The sequence below is a fragment of the Falco naumanni genome, chromosome 4 (genome assembly GCF_017639655.2).
Source record: "Falco naumanni isolate bFalNau1 chromosome 4, bFalNau1.pat, whole genome shotgun sequence".
NCBI classification, from domain to species: domain Eukaryota; kingdom Metazoa; phylum Chordata; class Aves; order Falconiformes; family Falconidae; genus Falco; species Falco naumanni.
In genome coordinates, this window is record NC_054057.1 from 107,887,219 (window position 1) to 107,906,254 (window position 19,036).

The 19,036-nt window shown below is 39.8% G+C and overlaps 1 protein-coding gene across 5 annotated transcripts in view; it reads left to right on the forward strand.

Annotated features, from left to right (window-relative positions):
- FAM120A (family with sequence similarity 120A) overlaps window positions 1–19,036 on the forward strand; it is a 55,935-nt gene that overhangs the window by 1,001 nt on the left and 35,898 nt on the right. For all 5 annotated transcript variants that reach the window (XM_040591803.1, XM_040591802.1, XM_040591806.1 and 2 more), the window contains exons 2-3: window positions 5,578–5,824; window positions 10,635–10,717. In XM_040591803.1, coding sequence (XP_040447737.1) covers window positions 5,578–5,824; window positions 10,635–10,717 — 330 coding nt within the window. The remainder of the gene's footprint in view (window positions 1–5,577; window positions 5,825–10,634; window positions 10,718–19,036) is intronic.

Here is a 19,036-nt window from a genome sequence, read left to right on the forward strand (position 1 = left end):
AGCGGGGGCTGCCCGGGGCCTTGCCAGTGCCCAGCCCGGCGGGGGGGGGGGGGGGCGCCCTGCCTCTCCCCTCAGCGCCTCAAAATGTCGTCGAGGCCCGCGGGGGCGGCCCAAGTTTCGGCGGCCTCAATCCCCGGGGGATTTTGCTATTTATACGGCGTGGCCGGCCGGCCTGTGCGGGGCGGCCGGCAGCGCCCGGGGCCTCCCGGATTCCCCTGGCTGCGAAGCCAGGCCCAGCAGCAGGGAGGTTTTTGCCTCCATGTTCTTTCGGGGCTGCCGCTCCGTCGACTCAAAATGTCCCTTCTTGCCCAGGCCCCCCCCCGCCCCTCCGCTCGGCAGGGCGATGGGGCTGCGACTTGGCTGCCGCAGGTGAGAGCGGCTGGCCGAAAGCATCGTAATCTAATTAATTATTAAGACGAAAGAAAAAAAAAAATCAGTTATCGCGCACGGCAGATCTGCAACAAGTTCCCTGCTGAGGCGAGGCGTATAAACTTGCGCAGAAGGTGAAATGGCTTGCTCCAAAACGCAGAGGTTCGAGTTTCGTGTTTGAGAAGGTGAGGGGTTTGGTCGGCATTGCCCAGATGTATTAACGAGCTTTTGATCAAGTGTAGAATAATCCGTTCCTTACTCCGTAATGGCAAACGCTTCCAGTCTATGGGGTCAGGAGCACCGATCCGACAGTTCTTCATTTAAAGTTCCGATTTTAAGGGGGAATCTCTGCTTTCTGGTAACATTGGCAACGCTGCAGGCAAGGAGCTGGGGTCCGTGGTGATCTCGGGCCAACACCCAGGCCACGATTTCAGAGGTTGCAGAATATGAACGTCGCATCTCTCTGTACAGCGTTCGTGATTTGTGGTGGTTTCTGTTAAGCCGAGCGGCTGCGTATATTGAAACACAAGACACTAGAAAAACAAGCCCCGGGATGAAGCTGCAATTTTCAGAGTTGCTCGCTCGCTTTCCCGCTAGGGAGGGAAGAGCAGCGGGAGTGAAGTGCATGCTTGGAGCCCTTATTATCATAAATTACTTTAGTGTGTAGAAAAGTATTATGCAACCTTTAGGGTTGCACGCGTGATCATTAGGAGCAGCTTAACATTATCTGGCTTTTGTACCGATTAGAAAAATTCTGGCCGGGTTGCAGTCCCGGGTAAAGATGACTCTTGGAAGGCGCTCACCCAAAAGGTGACTTTAGGTGAAGTTTCTCCTAGTTCTGCCGACGGGACGCGAGTAGCTGTTGCTCCCTCTTAGCCCGGCCCCGCTCACTCGGCCGGACCCATCCTGGGAGGATCGCGTTCCCTGCAGCTCCCTGTGCGACAGGCTGGCCTGAAGCCTCCCCGGGCAGGCAGCGGGCGGTGGCAGACCCACCCGCAGTGGCCATTGGCACGCTGGGGCCACCGGGCTGGGCGAAGCGTGTGTGGAACGAACTGGAAGCGGAGGCAAAGCTGTTCTTGCAGGGTGCGTCGAGCTCTGCTGAGCGTGACGTCTGGGGCTTGGTGCCTGGTTGAAGTGAAGACGTTATAGCCGCGTCTACTGTAGAAATGGGTTTTTCTGGCCAGTGTGGAAGGAAAGTCATGTACGTGTTTTGGATATGAATGGCAGTGGGAATTTGAGGGGTAGCAAAACCATCCTCATTTGAACTTTTTTGTTGTTTGGGTGGGTTTTGTACCTAGGTAATACTTCTTAATACTGCTTAAATTCTTTAAGCAAAGTTTTAGGGACCGTGCAGTGAAGATATTTATCTTGATCTGGTTACGGGTGCATTATAAATCTTCCTTAATTTTTTATTGAGACTTAGAGATCATTAGTGAAAGCAATGAATGGGGTACAATAAGAATATTTTTTTCTTTTAGTGTGTTAAACTGGATACTTTGTTTAATGGAATATTGAAATGCACAGTACACAACAGGAAGACAGCTGTTTTGATATTGCTAGGAATTTGGTATTTGTAGTAGTTCTGTGGTATGTTGAACTAGCTGTTAGTCTTTAAATGCATTGTCTCAGACCTGGTTCATTCCTGTTAAGTACATGACATCCAAATAAAGTTGCCACATTTGACAACAGTGTCACCTGTAGCACTTTGTTTACTTTCAAGCTTAGCTGCAGCATTAGCTCCTTTACGGTTTCTCGCTAATAGGCCTTATTCTTAATCTCTGGAAACAGTTTTAGGAGCGAGAGGACATGTCATACCGAGTGCCTTTTCTATCAAAAAAAAAAAAAAAGAAATGAAAAAGCCCCACAATTTTGATGGGGAAGATTTGAGGGGTGGGTATCTGTCTGCCTTAGGTTAGCACTGGGAGCTGGCAAGTACTTGTTAACAAAATACTGATCTGTTTGTGGGGGAGAGTTTGTTGCTGTTAGGAACGTTCATATCACTGAGCGACCACCGTGTGTGTCTGAACTGCAGTGGCTGTCTGAACTGGTCAGCTGTCTTGGGGATGGGAAGGGTATCAGCAATTCTGATTTGATGCTTCATTTATACAGCTGTTGAGAAACTGTGGATAACTTTTAAATTGTTTCATTTTCAGGTGAGAAAGTATATTTAATGGTTATAGTGGTAACATGCATAATACACATCAAAGATACTGCAGAACTTAAATTACATTTCTTTTCTGCTTTTCTTCTTCTATTATACAATTTAAAATCTTTCTAAATCTACTTTATTACATTTATCTTTATACCTTACTCCAGTTTTATTCATGTTCTCCCCCATGCTCACTTTCTAGCAACCCTCCTGCTGGGCAATGAGCAAATGCATCTTGAAAGGTGTGATTTTTATTTGCATGTATGGGTGATTTTTTTTAATTAACATACACATAAGACACTTGCCAAATGCTAGTGTTTTCTCACTTTGTTTTGAGAAGTTTGGATTGAGAATACTTATGAACTTCAAATATGAAGCTGATTTTCATATTTTCAGGAAACATTTGAGTCTTGAGTAGAAGAGCTGTGCAGAGTTAGGGACTCGCTATGAATTTAATCTATTTTGGTAATTAGGGGGGAGAAAAAGAGTAATGTCTTCTATCCAGAACAATTATAAATCACTTGCAGATGGTTTCAGCAGGATGTAAAAATAACAGGTTCCTCCAAGTTGTAACAAATATCCTACGGGTTTTTAGCTTAATTGTGACCTGGTATTTTTCTGTTTGGGGGAGGGGGGAATAATTCTTAAAAGAAACTTTTAAACATTAGCAAACCTGCTTTGCATAAATATTTAAGCAGTGGATTAACTTAACATCTTTAATACTTTGGTGAGACTGTTTTGTTCTCAGTATCTTAAACATGCATGTGCCTGTTTACTCGGACAGGATTCTCTCTTTCTGATCCAGCACCATTAATGTTTACACAAGATTTAGACTTGAAAATTATTCCAAACTCCTGGCTGCGGTTATCCCTGCGTGCTCTCTGGGTTGATTTTGAAGTGTGCATGTTGCCTGGGTATAGTTGCATCTTCAGACTCCCTCCTTTTCTGAAAGCTGCAAACTTAATTCTCTGACTCTCATCTTGTTAAGAGTTTTATCTTGCAGGTTAACTGTACCTTGGTAAATACAGGTTTTTTTCCTGTGACTGTTCAATTATTTGAATGTGGATTCTACTATAACCTAAACATACTGCAGTTTCATGCTCGTAGCTTGCTGTGTCAGATAGCTCTGTAAAATGGGAAGGGAGGGAACTGGAGGCTGGAGGCAGCAGAGGAAACAGTTTATAGGAGATCAGAGCTGACTGCACAAGTTTCCTCTTATTATCTGCATAGCCATGTCACATCTAGTGCTGCAAAAAGAATTCTTACTTTGTTTTTTACAGATGGCCGGTGGTTGTCATGTATGCGAAGATGTTGATTTTAGATACATGTACATAATTTAAATCTCTGTACCCTTAATAAAATTAAAAAAAAAAAAACGAACTGGGGGATTTTCCTGATTTAAAACATGTGAAGACTGGGGAGGGATGGTCAAGCCTAAATTGCCCTCGAGTTAGTAACTGTATAAATCTAGTATCTTTAAATTTTTCCAAAGATATTTATGGTATCTTTCAATTCTCTGTACAGCAGGCACATGTTATGCTATGTGATAATACAATTATTAGAAAAATCAATACACCTTTTTTTTTCTCACAAACAAAAGTAGATTTAAAAACCACTCTGATACAGTCCATCAAACACATTTCCAAAGATGTAACATTTTCTAAAGACTATAAGGTGGTAGCATCAGGAGTAGAGAGAGTTTTGTGAGCCGGTATTGATCGTAGTAATAGAGACTGAGGTGCTGACTGTTCAGCTGCTCAGGATTTTGCTAGAAAGGGAACTTGAAGCTACATAGGAAAAGCAAATTCTTACTCACCAGAAGACTAATTGGAGTAATGCATGAGTAGAAAAGGAAGGGTCACTGCAAACATTCTGTTGAACAAAAGCTCTTTGCTGAGAGATAGATGACTGCAGGACGTTGGAGAGGGCTGTAGAGGTGTACGACCCTCGCTCATGTTCTCGAGGTTTTGGCTGCAGAGGAAATAGCATCACTAGCACTGGCGCTGTAGTTACTCATGCGTATTGTGGAGACTGAAGCTAATGGTTTTGTACTAGTCTATTTTGGGATAGCTTGCTATCTGCGTTGTTAAAATTGAATACTTGGTGATGGTAGGGTATACCAACACCCAACCTCTAGGGAGTTTTCTGGATCTTTATTATGTGTGTAGATGGTAAAAGCATTAGGCATCAAAAGCACTCGGCTCATTTTATTTTTGTGTGCTTGTATGCAGACTGTAGTTGTAACGGTTCCTGACAGTGTGTAGAAATGCAGGACTGTAGGCAGTAACCTGCCATCTTGGGTTTTTTGTTTTAGTATAACCTTCTTGATGAGAAAGAGTTGCTTTTATATTTCCAGTGTTAGGAATTGTCCCATGTCTACCCTGCACAACATGCCTGTTCTAGTCATCTGATTGCCATGGTCTAAAATAACGTGCTTTGCTAGGCAGCGTGAGTTGAGAGGTGAAGTTTGGGCTGTAAACTGGAAGGAGTGTGCACCGTCAGAGACAGCTGTGCATAAATGAATAGGCTGAAGGTAGAAAGAGGAAAAAAATTGGCTTAACACAGTAAGGTAGACATCTGAAAGATGAAGAAAGTTACCCCCGTTCATCTAGGGTTATGTTTTGTTTCTTTTAAAACAGGGCTGCACAACTTTACAAGGGACCATGTGATTCCTTTTTAAGGGTGCATCTTGGCTTGGTGAACTTCTTGAATATCTACAGCCTTCAGATTTTTCCCATGAGTTAATACAGACACTAGTATACTAATATGTTTAGAGTTTGAATGTTTCTGTTAATAAACAGTTACTTCAGATAGAGTTCAGTAATACATAATGCCACTTCAGTGTGCAGGCTTTCGGAACTTTGTATTGTGTTTCTGAGCGCTCCTTACATTCTGTCCGTATGTGCTGTGTCATTGAATTTTTGAAATTACTTTAAATATACTGCAAGAGTTTCAAATGCACGTATATAGTTTCAGAAAGACCCAGTATATTGTAATACATGTGATAAATCAGTACTGCAATTTAACACTGTAGCTAATTACTCTGTCTTCCACCATAGGTTGCACAGAGCATTGAGGATCATCATCAAGAAGTAATTGCTTTCTGCAGAGAAAAAGGTTTCCATGGTTTGGTTGCATATGACTCCGATTATGCATTGTGCAACATCCCTTACTATTTCAGTGCCCATGCCCTAAAACTGAGCCGTAATGGGAAAAGTCTCACAACAAGCCAATACCTAATGCATGAAGTTGCCAAGCAACTGGACCTGAATCCAAATCGCTTTCCTATTTTTGCTGCTCTTTTAGGTAAGTGAAGTAATAAAAGAACTTGATGCTGCTAGTCAGACGTGATTTCAGTTTCTGTTAACTGTTTTGAAATATATGTGTATAATTTGACAAAGCACCTAGGGAAAGACATCCCTTTGTTGCAGATATTCCTATTATACTTGAGGTGGGCTGGATGCGTTTTTATGAGGCCAGACATGCTGAATTTGTAGGGACCTGCGAGCAATGCAAATTGCGGCTGTCTAGAAACAGGAGTAGAGAGAACTCTGCAAAGCTCTGACTAGCCAAAACATTCTCAGTGGGTGGTGGGGGGGGTTGGGGCAGTTGTGGTTCTGCTAGTTTTGGTCTTCTATAGTATACAAGGTCTAATTTTAATAATATACTGGGAAAGCATACTTGTGTTCTGTATTGTAGTCTTAACTAAAAATAACATCTGCGGAGTCAAGATGTTTGCATTGCAGGGGCTTTTTTTCCCTCAGAAATGAATATTGGACAAATAATGGCAGCACATCAGCTGCACCAGAAATACATTAGATTAGATAATTGAGTGAAACTCCGCACATTTGAAAAGACTGGTGAACAGCATCTTACCATTCCATTAGTTTTGTCTGGATACTTTCTTGGCACTCCTGCTTCTAATTCTAAGTGGTATAGTATCTTTAAGTAGCATAGGCAGGAAGGACCTCGGTTTCACATCCCTGCTTAAATGGGACAATTTTAGCACACAGTGTTTCGACAGCACTGGTAAAGAGTAGCTGTCATGCTCTCTCAGATGGAAGAATGAATTAATTACTAACAAAGTTGACTCCAATGAATAACATCAGTTTAGAACAACATTCTAACTTCTTTTTGGGTAAATAAACACGGAGCAGCCATGTTCCTGATCTTGTACTGAGCAAACAAATCAAGAAAACTGGATTTTCTTTTTATTTTTTCACTGACTTTGTGCTTTGGTGCAGGTACATGATAGAAGAATAAAACGTAAAATTTGAAAGCTGTGAATGAAAGGGGCTGTGTATTACTGCTTTGGCATAGTAATGTTTTAGTTGTCTTTAATACTAAATTGTTTCTAGTCCAGGCAGGTACCTTCCATGTTAAGAAGGAGGAACCAATGCATCTTACAGTAGAAAGCCACAAGTATTTAACTAGTTCAAGTTGCTTTTACTTAGTGTATGTTTTTTCATATGTGGAATCATTACCTGCCTCATAGCTGTATGGAGGAATGGCAGATGACTGGCTAAGCTGCAGTTTATAACAAAAACTCTGTGTAAATTGCATGACAGACGACTATTGCTAGGCTTTGTTTCAGAAGAGTCTATAAATAAGTTGTTGCATGCCAGTTCAGTGAGTAAGAATTACTGCTTGAAAAGCAGTTTCACAGTTGCAGATATGCTTTATAGAATTAATGTGAAGTACATGTGAATGACATTGTTTTAACTTGTCACTGAATTATAGCTGTGTGGCCAGCTGAGGCATTGGTTATATTAAATGGTAGGTAAATTCTGATAAATTTTCTGAAGTTTTTGCAATTTTATGCAAGAAGCTCTTGAATAGATTTCTCTTGGTATCTTACGTGACAATTTTCAGCCTGCTTTTAGAAGGAAACCGGAGGTCATTTCACATGATTACTAGAGATATATTTTGTAGGTTTTTTTCCCCCCCCAAATTGGTACAAAGGTTAAAAAACCCAGTTCAGCTACAAGTTTAGTTTTGTGTATTTTTATGCATTTCTTTTGTGTGTGTATATTCAGTATGAGTAAACAGAATAGAGTAAAGCTTATGGAAATCAGGGTTAGAAGATACTTTGGAGGTCTTCCTTTAATTAGTATTTGTTGGTGTTTGGGATTTTTTTATATTAGCAGAGATTATATAAGCTTACAACAAATACCATTTGACTGAAAGTACTAGCAACAATTTTTAACTTTTGCAACCTTAGGAATATAGTAACTTTGGGAATTTTTTAAATAAAATACTAAATGCATGTATAGGCACATAATGGTGTGTAGCGTGGCGTACGTTTAAAGCAGGGTAGCTCATTCAGATCTAGATTTTTATATTTTTATTTAATACCTGAGGGCTTGTCTGGCTTCACAGGTTATTCCACCCTTAGTCCTGTGGCCTCTTTGAGTCTCTTACGAACCTGAGAAGTAGAATAAAGAAAATCACAATGAGAAGGAGTAAGTGAGCCCTTGATTACATGGGAAGGCATATGAAATCTGTTAGGTTGCTTTTCTGTTCTGGGTACATCAGTGGAACTCCTAATGCTAGTACTTTGTTTAGGAATAAAGTATTCTGAAATAATTGCAGTTAAGTTGCTGGTTTCAGCTTTAGGTCTGGAAATCTGTGTCCCTGTATAGGAAAACTCAAACCTGCTTTGTGTTCAGACACTTTCTTGTCATTAACTTCAAGGGTTGATTTGGGGACAGTGAATAAAGAAAAAAATTCTTGAATGATTCAGCCAAACATGCAGCAGTTGGAGGGGTCTAAGGAACGACACCTAACTGGTCAATTAAAAAAATGTTCTCAATGGCAAATTATTTGGAAGTGAAAAGTCTCTATTGAAGTATTACAGCAAAATATTTTTCTGACTATTCCAACTAGTCAAATTTTTCAATATTACTTTCTGAGAAGGTTTTGTATACACTGTAGTTGGTTGGCTTGTTTTACAGCTTTTTCCTTCTTACAGCTTTTCATGCAGAAGGATTTTCTAGTTCTAGCTTTATGATGTAAGGAGTATCCTTGTCATGGATAGTTAAAATGTGGCCAAGATAATGTCCTCTGAGGGTGTGCTCTTAAAAAGTTCTGTCCTAGTTGCTGTTGATGTAAACAGGGAGTTGATTGGGGTTCTTCTGTAAATTTTGACTAATACTTCAGAATTATTTAAAAAACAAAACAAGGAAACAAACCCAAGCTTCAGCAGTAGAAAAACAAACACAGTGTGGGGTATAGGGCTGTAATTCAGTGAACTCTTCAGAAAGGGCAGTCGCTTCAATTAGTATCTAATTGCTTTTAAAAAACCGAAGGCATACACTATAATAAGCCATTAAAATGGGAAAAATCAATATATGTTGAGGTTGTTCAGCCAGGTCAAGAAACAGAGGTTGCTTATGTAATGTTGATCTCTCTCCCACTGTGACAGTACTTTGTAACATGTGTTTTAGTTACATAGCCTCATCCTGTTTCTCAGTAAAATTTTAGAACTATGTAAGGTAAGTACAGGCATACCTTCTTATCGGGACCACAGAAGACTGCTGCCCTTCAGTATGTGGTGAGAATTGACCAAATAGTCAGACTGTCTTAAATGTATGGTCAAGGGGATGGAATTAACTGAAATGACAGATGGAAACCAAACAAGATTGAGGTTTTGGTGGAAGGGAGAGAAGCTCTTGACTATTTTAAAAGGTGGTCTTAGCATCTGCAGGAGTTATTGTTAGTTATCACAAAACTGTGCAGTGTTCTGGTTGTAATTGATTTTTTTTCAGACTTGCATTATAAAGGCTGTCTAATCCTACCTTGATTAGATTAGTAAGAATGTGGTTGTTATATACAAAGTTGTTGAATCCTTCGGATGTGAGTTTAGTTTAGCTCCTAATGAATAAAAATTACAATGTTTCCTTGCTGGAGATCTCAGCAGTAGGTGAAGTATTGATTGGACACAAAAGATTTCCCTCTCTAAGGGGACATCTGCTAGTCACCAGGTGATGGGCAGCTTCCTTGGTTTTCACATGTTAGAATATTAAAAGCAAACTGAATTATTTTACAAGCAAAGTATTAAGAAAGTAAACAATTGTCATATTCAAAGAATCTTGTCGTATTCTTTATGAGTAGATGGGAGTTCAAGATGTTGTCCAAACTGTGAAATTGTTAAAAAAAAAACAAAACTGTAAATGTATTGACAGCAGTAAGAATTGTGCATTCACTGCTAAACTGCTGCTCTATAAAACCAGATATTGAAAATATCTTGTAAGTTTTCTGTTAGAAGTGTCGTAATACATTGTTTAGCTTTTCATAAAATTTGGATCCACAGCCACTGAATTCTGTCAGTGGTTGATTAGTTGATTAATTCAAATGTTTGAAATATTTCCTAGTAAGAACTTTTAAGGTGTTTTTTCTGAGCATAATGTGCTTTGGGAAAAAAAAAATAATTTAAGTGGCCTCCCATTTGGTATGAACAGCTTGGTAAATATAGTCCCTCTCTCTATTCATTGAAACAACTACATAATTTCCCAATTACTTTGATGCTGCCAGCCCTGGCTCCTGTCTGACCTGGTCAGGTCAGTAAAAGAAACTTAGGAACTGGGAACCTACTAAGTGTTACTGGAACTGTCAGTGTTCCTGAAGGTTAGATAAATTTGCCTGCTTGACCAACACTGCATGATGGAGCAGAGTGCAGATTCCAGAGGCAGCTCCGATGTGGATCAGTAACGGCACGTGTTGGGATGTGGGAAAGGCTTACCAGCTTGTGTCAGGGAACAGCAGAGTGTGTTCTTACACTGCTGCACCTGCATTACTAAATCCTGTTGAGGATCCCCTAACAGGACATGCCAGGTTGAGGTTGACACCGTGTGCTGTGACTGGCTCTGTTGCTTCTGTGAGTAAGCTGGGTTTCATGGAAGAGTGCTCCTCAAACCGAGCATGGTGTATTTTGCTGCAGTGGCAGCATGCTAATTAGGTTTTTCTGGAGTAACAAAAAGATATCTGCAAGTTTAGTATCTCTGTTAATCCTGTTGATTGGGATTTAAGGACTGATTGCAGATTTGTTTTGCTGTGTGTAGAAACAGTGTGTAACATTTTATGGTGTACCTAAATAAAGTTTCACATTATGTTCTAGGTAATCATATTCTACCTGATGAAGATTTGGCTTCCTTTCATTGGAGTTTACTTGGTCCAGAACATCCACTAGCTTCACTTAAGGTACAAATTTAATATAACTACAAGCAATTAAGCTAAAATCAATCATAACATTTAATCAGAGCAGTGTAACAGATTAATTCGTAGCAACTATGCAAGGCTCTTGTTCTCGGTCACCCTCTGGTGTCCCAGTCCCTCTGTTGACTGCAGAGGATACCTGGGCCAATTAGCCTTACAAGGCTAAACTTAGCCCTTGTGATCCCCCCTCAGTGCCCTTCAGCTACGTGAGCTGTATAGCTTCAGTGTGCTTTGGCTTTCAGAATGTAGCTTCTTGCTCTCTTCTTTATTTAAGAGAATTTTTTGTTTAGTCATGTTCTTCAGCTGTCAAAAATAATTAGCTGGAGGTTTTCCTACCATATTGTTTTATTTTCTACTGATCTGAGTTTATGTGCAATAGTTTTCTGTACTGCTTAAAGTGTAAATGTGCTAGAGAACAGGTTGCACAAGAAAGCTAATGTGGCCTTCAGTAGATTTTTATTTTTTTTAAGACAAGTAACTTGCGTCTGATGCTTTTAGTTTACAGTAAGTCTGTTCTGCTGCTTCATCACACTTGCTTTGTGCATCTGCCAAGTAGACAGCTATAAAAGGGAAACTGGACACATCAGAGAATGGGATAATAGTGACCTTTCTTTCTCTCTGCCACAATAGGCATAGCTTTTTCCCTTTCTCCTAAGGTGTGCCATGCAGCAAGTCAGTTTGCTTTTTGTAAATTCTGTAAGACTGTTTTGTTACATCTGCCACAAAAACAGGTGGGGTTTTTTCCCCTTCTGTTCTAAAGGTTTATTAATCATTGAAAAATTGTGAGGCATTTCGCTGAAGGTAGAATTTAAAAACAGATTCAAGATTTTCAACAGAGTTTTTAAGGCTTGCATGTGCATTGCTTAGTCAACAGCTGTGACAATTTTGTTACGCTCATCCCCAATTTTGCTGCCGCTCCTGTGTTTAGAAAGGTAAGTGTCAGCGCATGGTAGTGGCAAAACTAAATATGCATGCCTGTTTGCTACTTCCTTGTAAAACTTGAGATGAAAAATTGAAAGACTGTGTCTGTATTTTCATTTTTTACTAAAAAGGTTAAAATGTTGGACTTCTCTGAGTGGTTGATAAACTTCCTGTTGTTCAGAATAGTTCTGTGTGTTTTAGGCTGAATAGACATGTTTTACAGCCAGTTCAGAATATGACTTCAGACACCTAGACCTTCTGAAAAGCTTTCTAAATATCTGAATTACTTGATGAGAATGAAAATTAGATACTTGTCATCTTTGCTACTACATTTATGTTTTCAGGGGAAATACCAATTGGGCTTTATAGCTGGCATCCTAAGAAAATAAAACTTGTTTCCTTAGAGCATCAGTGGACTGTCTTAGGCAGTGCTCCCTGTATTTGTTTAACTTCTTGGCCAAGGTTGATCAGATTTGAAAGCACTTCCCATTTGGCTGTTAAAGGTTCCATGAAAACTGATACACTGTTAGCACTGAAAAAGACTTAAATTAGTGCCCTCACTGAGGGAAAAGGCTAGCGCAACACATGATATGTTTAATTTCACAGCAGCTTGCTGGGCAGCTAAGTACATAGCCCCAGATTAACCGCAGCATTTCTGTCTCCTGGCTGATAATGGTGTCAAAAGGGAGAGAAGGAAGAAGGGCTAAAGCAACAAGGACACAAGTCTACAGGAAACCAATTTTCATTAGTTACTGGTCATGGAACAATTATTTTTTTTTTTAGCTTCAGTTTCAGCAGTGCTTATAATTTGAAATTATAACTTGTTTCAGTAGCTCATTAGTTCAGTTTCATTTGACATGCTAGTGTATCAGTGATGTCATCATGTAGAGGCCTCTTCTGTTAATTGTACATGTGCAGAAAGCAGTATTCCTTGTAAATTTTATGAATGCTTAAGAAAACTAAAAGGTGTGTTTATATCAGCCACAAGCTTGATAGCAAGAAGTAGTTTCAGAACAGTTACAAAAAGTGCAAGCTGTCGTGAAAACTGGAAATGTCGGTGGTGGAAGTTGTGGTGGTTGCCCAGGTTGTCATCCCTGGGCCATCCTTAACAAATTTTGCTTTGTTGCATCTATTTAGAGTTACTATTGAGTATTCTCCATACTCGGAACCAAAGGCTCTAATTCCACACCTCATTCAGCTCTGGGCTTAGAAAGCTTCTTTTCATTGTGTAAAGATTTTAATCTTTTGTGTCTAAGACAATATGATCTTGATCATCGGCGCTAACAGGTTCCATTCCCAATGGCCTGATTTGTTGCTTTTCAGTGAGAACTATGACAGTTAATAATGTACAATTTATTTTCTGCATTCTTTCTGAATTTTTTATTATGATGTAGCAAAATGGTTACTCCTCCTATAAGAGAAGCTTTGCTAGTTTACCAATTTAAAAGTGTAACTTAGAAAAGGAACCACCAGTCTTCACTGAAAGAAAATTGGTGTATCTGCTCAGGTGTCAACATAGTGAGGTAAAAGAAACAAAACTGAGGAACCTGTACCTGGTTTAGAGAGAAACATGAGGGTGATGCATTCGTCTAGGAACAGCTGAGTAGAAATGTGAAAAAGGAAGGGATATGGAAACCTGAACAAAGAATCCATATTTCACATCTAGAAGGAAATTAATCTAACAGTCAGGACATCTTTACATGCTGGATAAAAAGCCATGCATTTCAGAAGACACCAGTAGTGACCATCAGCTCAGCAAAACTTAAAGTTCCATGGACAAATTTAAATTAGAGATTTAAATTGCTATTGCTGCGAAAGGGAAAAAGAATACAAAACTCACACTGCAAGCTGTTCTGAGTCAGGATCTTGTCTGTCTAAATGTGCCTGTGTAAACAGATAATGCATCTGATAAATGTGTAGACCCATGCTTGTGTCCTGTTACCTGACAGAGCAGAATTCACTGAAATGACCACCTGAATCAGAAGTTGAAACAGAAAAGGAGTCGATAGACTTCCTGAGAAATAATTTGATCACTAGACCTTGTTTGGAAACTAGAATTATACTACTTTTTATTTGTGTTCTTTGGGATTTATCTTTGACAAATACAATTTGGTTTTTGTTCTTGGGAAAGCTTGTTACGGTGTGAACTTCAAGATCAATGTATAATAACCCTCAGAATTACATTAGGAGGGCAGTTTCTTATCTCTGGAATGAATTTAGTACCTATTTGGGAGCACATACCACTGCAGAAGTGCTGACTCTTTATTCACAAGGTAACCTTAGAAACAAGTCTTAATGCAATCTCCCTTTTTGAAAAAGGAGAGTATGCAGGGAAACCTAATCTCCTTGGTTGTTTCATCTCAGTGGAGAGGCAAAGAGAGGCTTCCAGAAAACAATGCAAAATATGCAGTTTAGACTCCTTCTCTGAATTGCTCTAGGAAATTCCTGTCTTCAACGGGTGTCTGCCAGAGGGAGACTAATATGCTAAGTAGGTGCTTAGGTAATTTGCTGCTGCTCAGATAACAAAGGTGTACTCTTAAGGTAGGCTCAAAGTAAGTGGTGTTTGTTTTGGGGTTTTTAAGGCATCTCAGGATGATGCAGGTCAGAAAGGACCTCGGGAAGTCCTGTAGTCAAACCTCCTGCTAAAAGCATGGTCAACGTGAGGTCAGAACAGGTTGCTCAGGGCTTTGCCTAGACTAGTCTCAAATCTCCGAGGTTGGAGACAGCACAACCTGTCTGGGCAGCCTGCTCCGTGGTTTGACAGTCCCGGTGGTAAAATTGTTTTGCCTTGCATACAGTCGGAACCCATCTTGTTTCAGGCTATGTCTGTTGTCTCTCTTCCACAGTGCACCACTGTGAAGAGCCTGGCTCCATGTGCTTGATAACCTTTTTGTAAGTATTGGAAGGCTGCTCCTGAGTATCATTGAAGCCTTGTCTTTGCCAGGCTGAATAAGCCCCATTCCCTCAGCCTCTTCCCACAGAGCAAGCTCTCCAACTCCTCAACCATCCTGATAGCGGTCTGCAGAACCAGATCAACTTTTCTGACAACTGGCTTGAGCCCAAAACTGAATGCGGTGCTCTAGAGGTGATCTAATGGAGTGCTGAGGAGCGAGATCCCTCAATCTGCTGGCTGTGCTCCTGTGCACAGTCCAGGTGCAGCTGGCTGCCTCTGCTGCCAGGGCACCCGCTGGCTTACATTCAGTTTGCTGTCTTCCAAGAGCCCAGGTCCGTTCTGGCGTAACTCCAGCCTGCAGTGTAGCCAGGGGTTATTCCTGCCCAGGTGCAAGGCTTTGTTTTTTTAGTTGTTGAATTTCTTAAGGTTCCTGTTGGCTCATTACTTTATAGCTTGTCTGGGTCTTCCTGGGTGGCAGCCTAGCCCTCGTTCGTAGTAGCGTGCAGGGTTGTCACGCAGGTTGTCTCATATGAAGTCTGTCTGTGTAGCATCTTTGACTTTTGTTTCTGCTCTTTTCTTTCTGACATCCTTTTTGTTCCTCTGTTTAGATTTGGTTTTCTCGGGGTCCTATGTGTATAAATTGTTAGCAAATGATCTCCATGTTGTATGTATTTTTGTTACCATCAAGACATGCAGAAGAAGAAGGAGGTCAGGTTCCCAACCAGGATGGAGGGAGGAGGAGAGAGAATTTCTAATTGAATAACCTGATCTTCAGGGAAAAGCTGAGCATTGCTGGTTCGAAAGCGTATTAGGTCATCCAGGGAACTTTGTGCCTCTTCAGAAAGCTTGCCATTAGATCAGATGCACTACAAGCTCATAATATTAAATTTTTTTAACATTCAAAGGCTGATGCAAGATCCAACCAGCTTGGATGCTATCTCTAATAGAAATTACTAGACAAAAATAACAAAACCCAGGCAGTTTGTTCTAGTATTCTTCATATCTTCAGCCTTTCGTCTCGCCAGTGAAAAAAAAAAAAGTTCCTTATGTGTCACCTCACAGTAACTGAGTGTTAGAGTTCTCTTTTTTTTTTTTTTTTTTAATGAAGATAAAACTAAACTGATTATCTGTTTCCAGCAGGCACAACAGTAAATGCTGTGTTGATGTTTTAAAGGCTTCACTTCCTGAAGACAGTGGGCAGCTGGAGTTGTCCCAGAACTGGGGAGCTTTTCCCAAGTGTAGTTAGGTATCTTCTACAGTATCCTAGTAATCCCCTGGAGTTACGCATATGTGAGTCTGTTCCCTTTCAATAAAGTATTTTTGCAAGTTTGTTTTGTCAAAGCCAAGACATTTTTATCTTGTAGCTTCTGGGCTAGTAATGTTGCTCTGTGACTCTCATTTGGACAAATACCTGCGTAGAATTAATTTCCTTTCCTGACTTAATCTTTTCAGAGTGCATTAATAGGTCGCTTGTGATTTTTGTCAGTGGTCTGTCATGAAACTGAAGTAGTCCTTTTACAACTAGCAAAAAGCCCGTGCTGTTTTAAGATGTTATACTTTCTAACCTGATCACCTCTAAGTGTGTGATCCACCCCCATGTTTGCCTTTCCTAAATTGTTTTTCCATGTTGCTTGTCTGAAACTCCTCTGTAGAGGATATGGAAAAAATAGCTTCTAGGAAGAAATCTCTTATAATGAGAAGCTGGTAAAAAATGATGCTGATTTTGCTGAAATGCTTTATGTGCAACTAAAAGTACACTTGAATGATGAACATGTTTTCTGTAACTTTTGCTGTTAAGTCTTAGTTTTTCCTATACCTAATACTTAGTAAGACTTAGCCTGTTTTTTAATGCACACAGTATTAGGAACATTATTTATGGTTCAGTACAAAATCTACAATTCTAGATTTCCACAAGGTTCTAAAATGAATAGAAATCTTTAATATCAGGAAAGTACATCTTATTTCTCCACTTTTAATTTCTGGCTTCTGTCTAGGTCTTGACATTTTTAGTTTCGAGGGTATGCTCACATCTGGACTGGATGTGTATTGAAACAGAACAAAAGAAAATAAAATCCAAGTATCTGAACATGTCTCTAAATCTATAATACATAACATTCAGAAGGTCTCACTTCAGGAATTAAGAATATGTTCCAGTGAGGTCTTTAGGCTGTTTGTCTAAAAGCAGCTAAACTGGGGACAATACACATAGTAAACCCTTGATATGTCTTGCTTGAGCGTCATACTTCTAGGGTCTGTGCTGAATATTAGAGCTAGAATGATGTGACATCTTCTCTTGATGCTAACTGTTTATGGATTATTAAATATTACTGTCTTGGAGATCACATAAAACTAATGATGGATTGCTTACTCCTTTCATACACTGAATTTTCAAGCAGAGATTGCAGAAACACTCAGGTAGTTAACACAGGCTTTCTCCAAGGGACTCTGCAGAGAGCACGTCTAACATGACACAGCCATGTCATGATTCAGCTGCTTTAGAGATGTGTAATTGTTACACGTACGAATAAAATGGAAGGTGTTCGTAAATTGACTTAAATTACCAGCGAGAAGAAAATCTATTGCTTCTGCTTGCAGATACGGGGTGCAAAATTTTGTCATCAGTATTTGTGACTGTAAACTTATATGTGAATGTGATCCATATTTAGTACTGTTGTATATATTCGGAATGCACGCTAGTGAGAATTTAGAATTTACTATCTGAAATAGAAATAATTACCGTGCCACTGACTACACTAAACAGAACTGTTCTTAATTTAGGCTTATAAAATCTGGAGCTTATCTCTGGTAGAGACTGACCAGAATGAAGATCCTGACATTTGCAAAAAGCAGATATTAGAGAGGGAAATTAATAAAAATGGGAATCTGGGCAAAAATTCCATGGTCTAAATATGAAGGTGGCAGTCTAAGAAACTGCATAATGAGAGGATCAAATAAGGGCAGGAAAGAAAATAATTACATATGGTAGACGCCATATAAAATAAAAATGGCTCCTGGTACAGATTTTAAAGTTGCAAAGATAAAACTAATGAAGTATTAATCAGAATTTTGCATAAACATTTCTGACAAGACTGAATTGCAGTATTTTCTAGAAAGCTATTATACCTGTGTGTAGAATGCAAGCATAATGATTTTTCACATTTTCTCCTATCTTAGAAATAATAAATAAATTATAATAAATAATAAATAAAGTTAATAATAAAGCACTCTCCAGCCCTGAATGCCTGAATTTTGCAAGTAGGCAGATGAAAATATATTACAAGCAAAAAAACCTTGCTGCCCCTATAGGCACAGATGTAGTGCTCCAGAATTGTACAAAGGTTCTAAACAGAATTTTTATAAATTCCTCAGGCATCCTCTAAAATGTAGGACACATAGTTGGAGACCTCCTTCCTGCCCCTCCGAGCGTGCGCGTTGTGCCGCACAGAGGGAAGGTAACGAGCTGAAGCTGATTAGTGCTGCAGACCCAGCCAGCAGCACCGCACGCTGCTCTTCATTTCCCAGCACCCCGGGATAGTCGCCTGACCTGAGGTTTCTGTAACGCAGACAGGATCGCACAGGGCATATAAGAGCAGTAATTCCCGTAATCATATACTGAATAATCCTCACTTTATTTTCAAGAGGAGCCTATTGAGAATGTTGAGGTGGAAGTCCAGCGTTTCCAGAACTGTCCAGTTCCCCTCCTTTCCATGTGAACACAAGAAGGGATCAGGCCAAAGAGCTGACCCTAGAACTTTCTGGTACAGCGCATCCATCTGCAGCTGCTAGTCGCTGAGCTGCGGGAGCTTCATCTGTAGGGGCTTTGGACATCGTCCCACAAAGTTCTTCCAGCTCTTTCTTCTTGCTACAAAGAGAGGTCTTTTTCTACAAAGTCCAAAGTGATTCTTATCTTTTCAAATCCATGGCCTGAGTCATTAACCAGTGAATCAATGGGAATTTGTTTTCCTAACAGCTTGAGTAGACAGTAGGGTGGACTCTGATTTGTAGACAAATCTATGGTTCGTATCAGCTCAGATCATAAACGAGGGCAATTTTTAGCATGCATTTAAGTGCGTGTTTCTTACCTGTTTAAAATAGTTGGTCAATATGGGAGGTCAGATACATCCATCGCTGGATGATGAAATGGCAGGTTTTTTCATGTCAGAATATTGAAACTATTTTATCAATGGAATTATATTAAGAATTTCCTCTGCGTCTGCAAGAAGAGTAACCAGCCCTGTAACCATCTTGATATTGAAATGCTTGAAAGAGAAAGTAACTATGTCACATCATAGCAACAAGACCAATCCATATATCGTTCTTTGTTGATGTATGATATAAAAGAGAAAAAAAATTCTTGCCTGAGATGTTATACATAATGTGAAGCTATTACTACAGGTAAAGAAATATACAAAATTTGAAAACATAAATTATTAAACTATGTAATCTTCAAGTAAAAATATTTAGACCAATTTCTGTAGAATCTTGAAAAT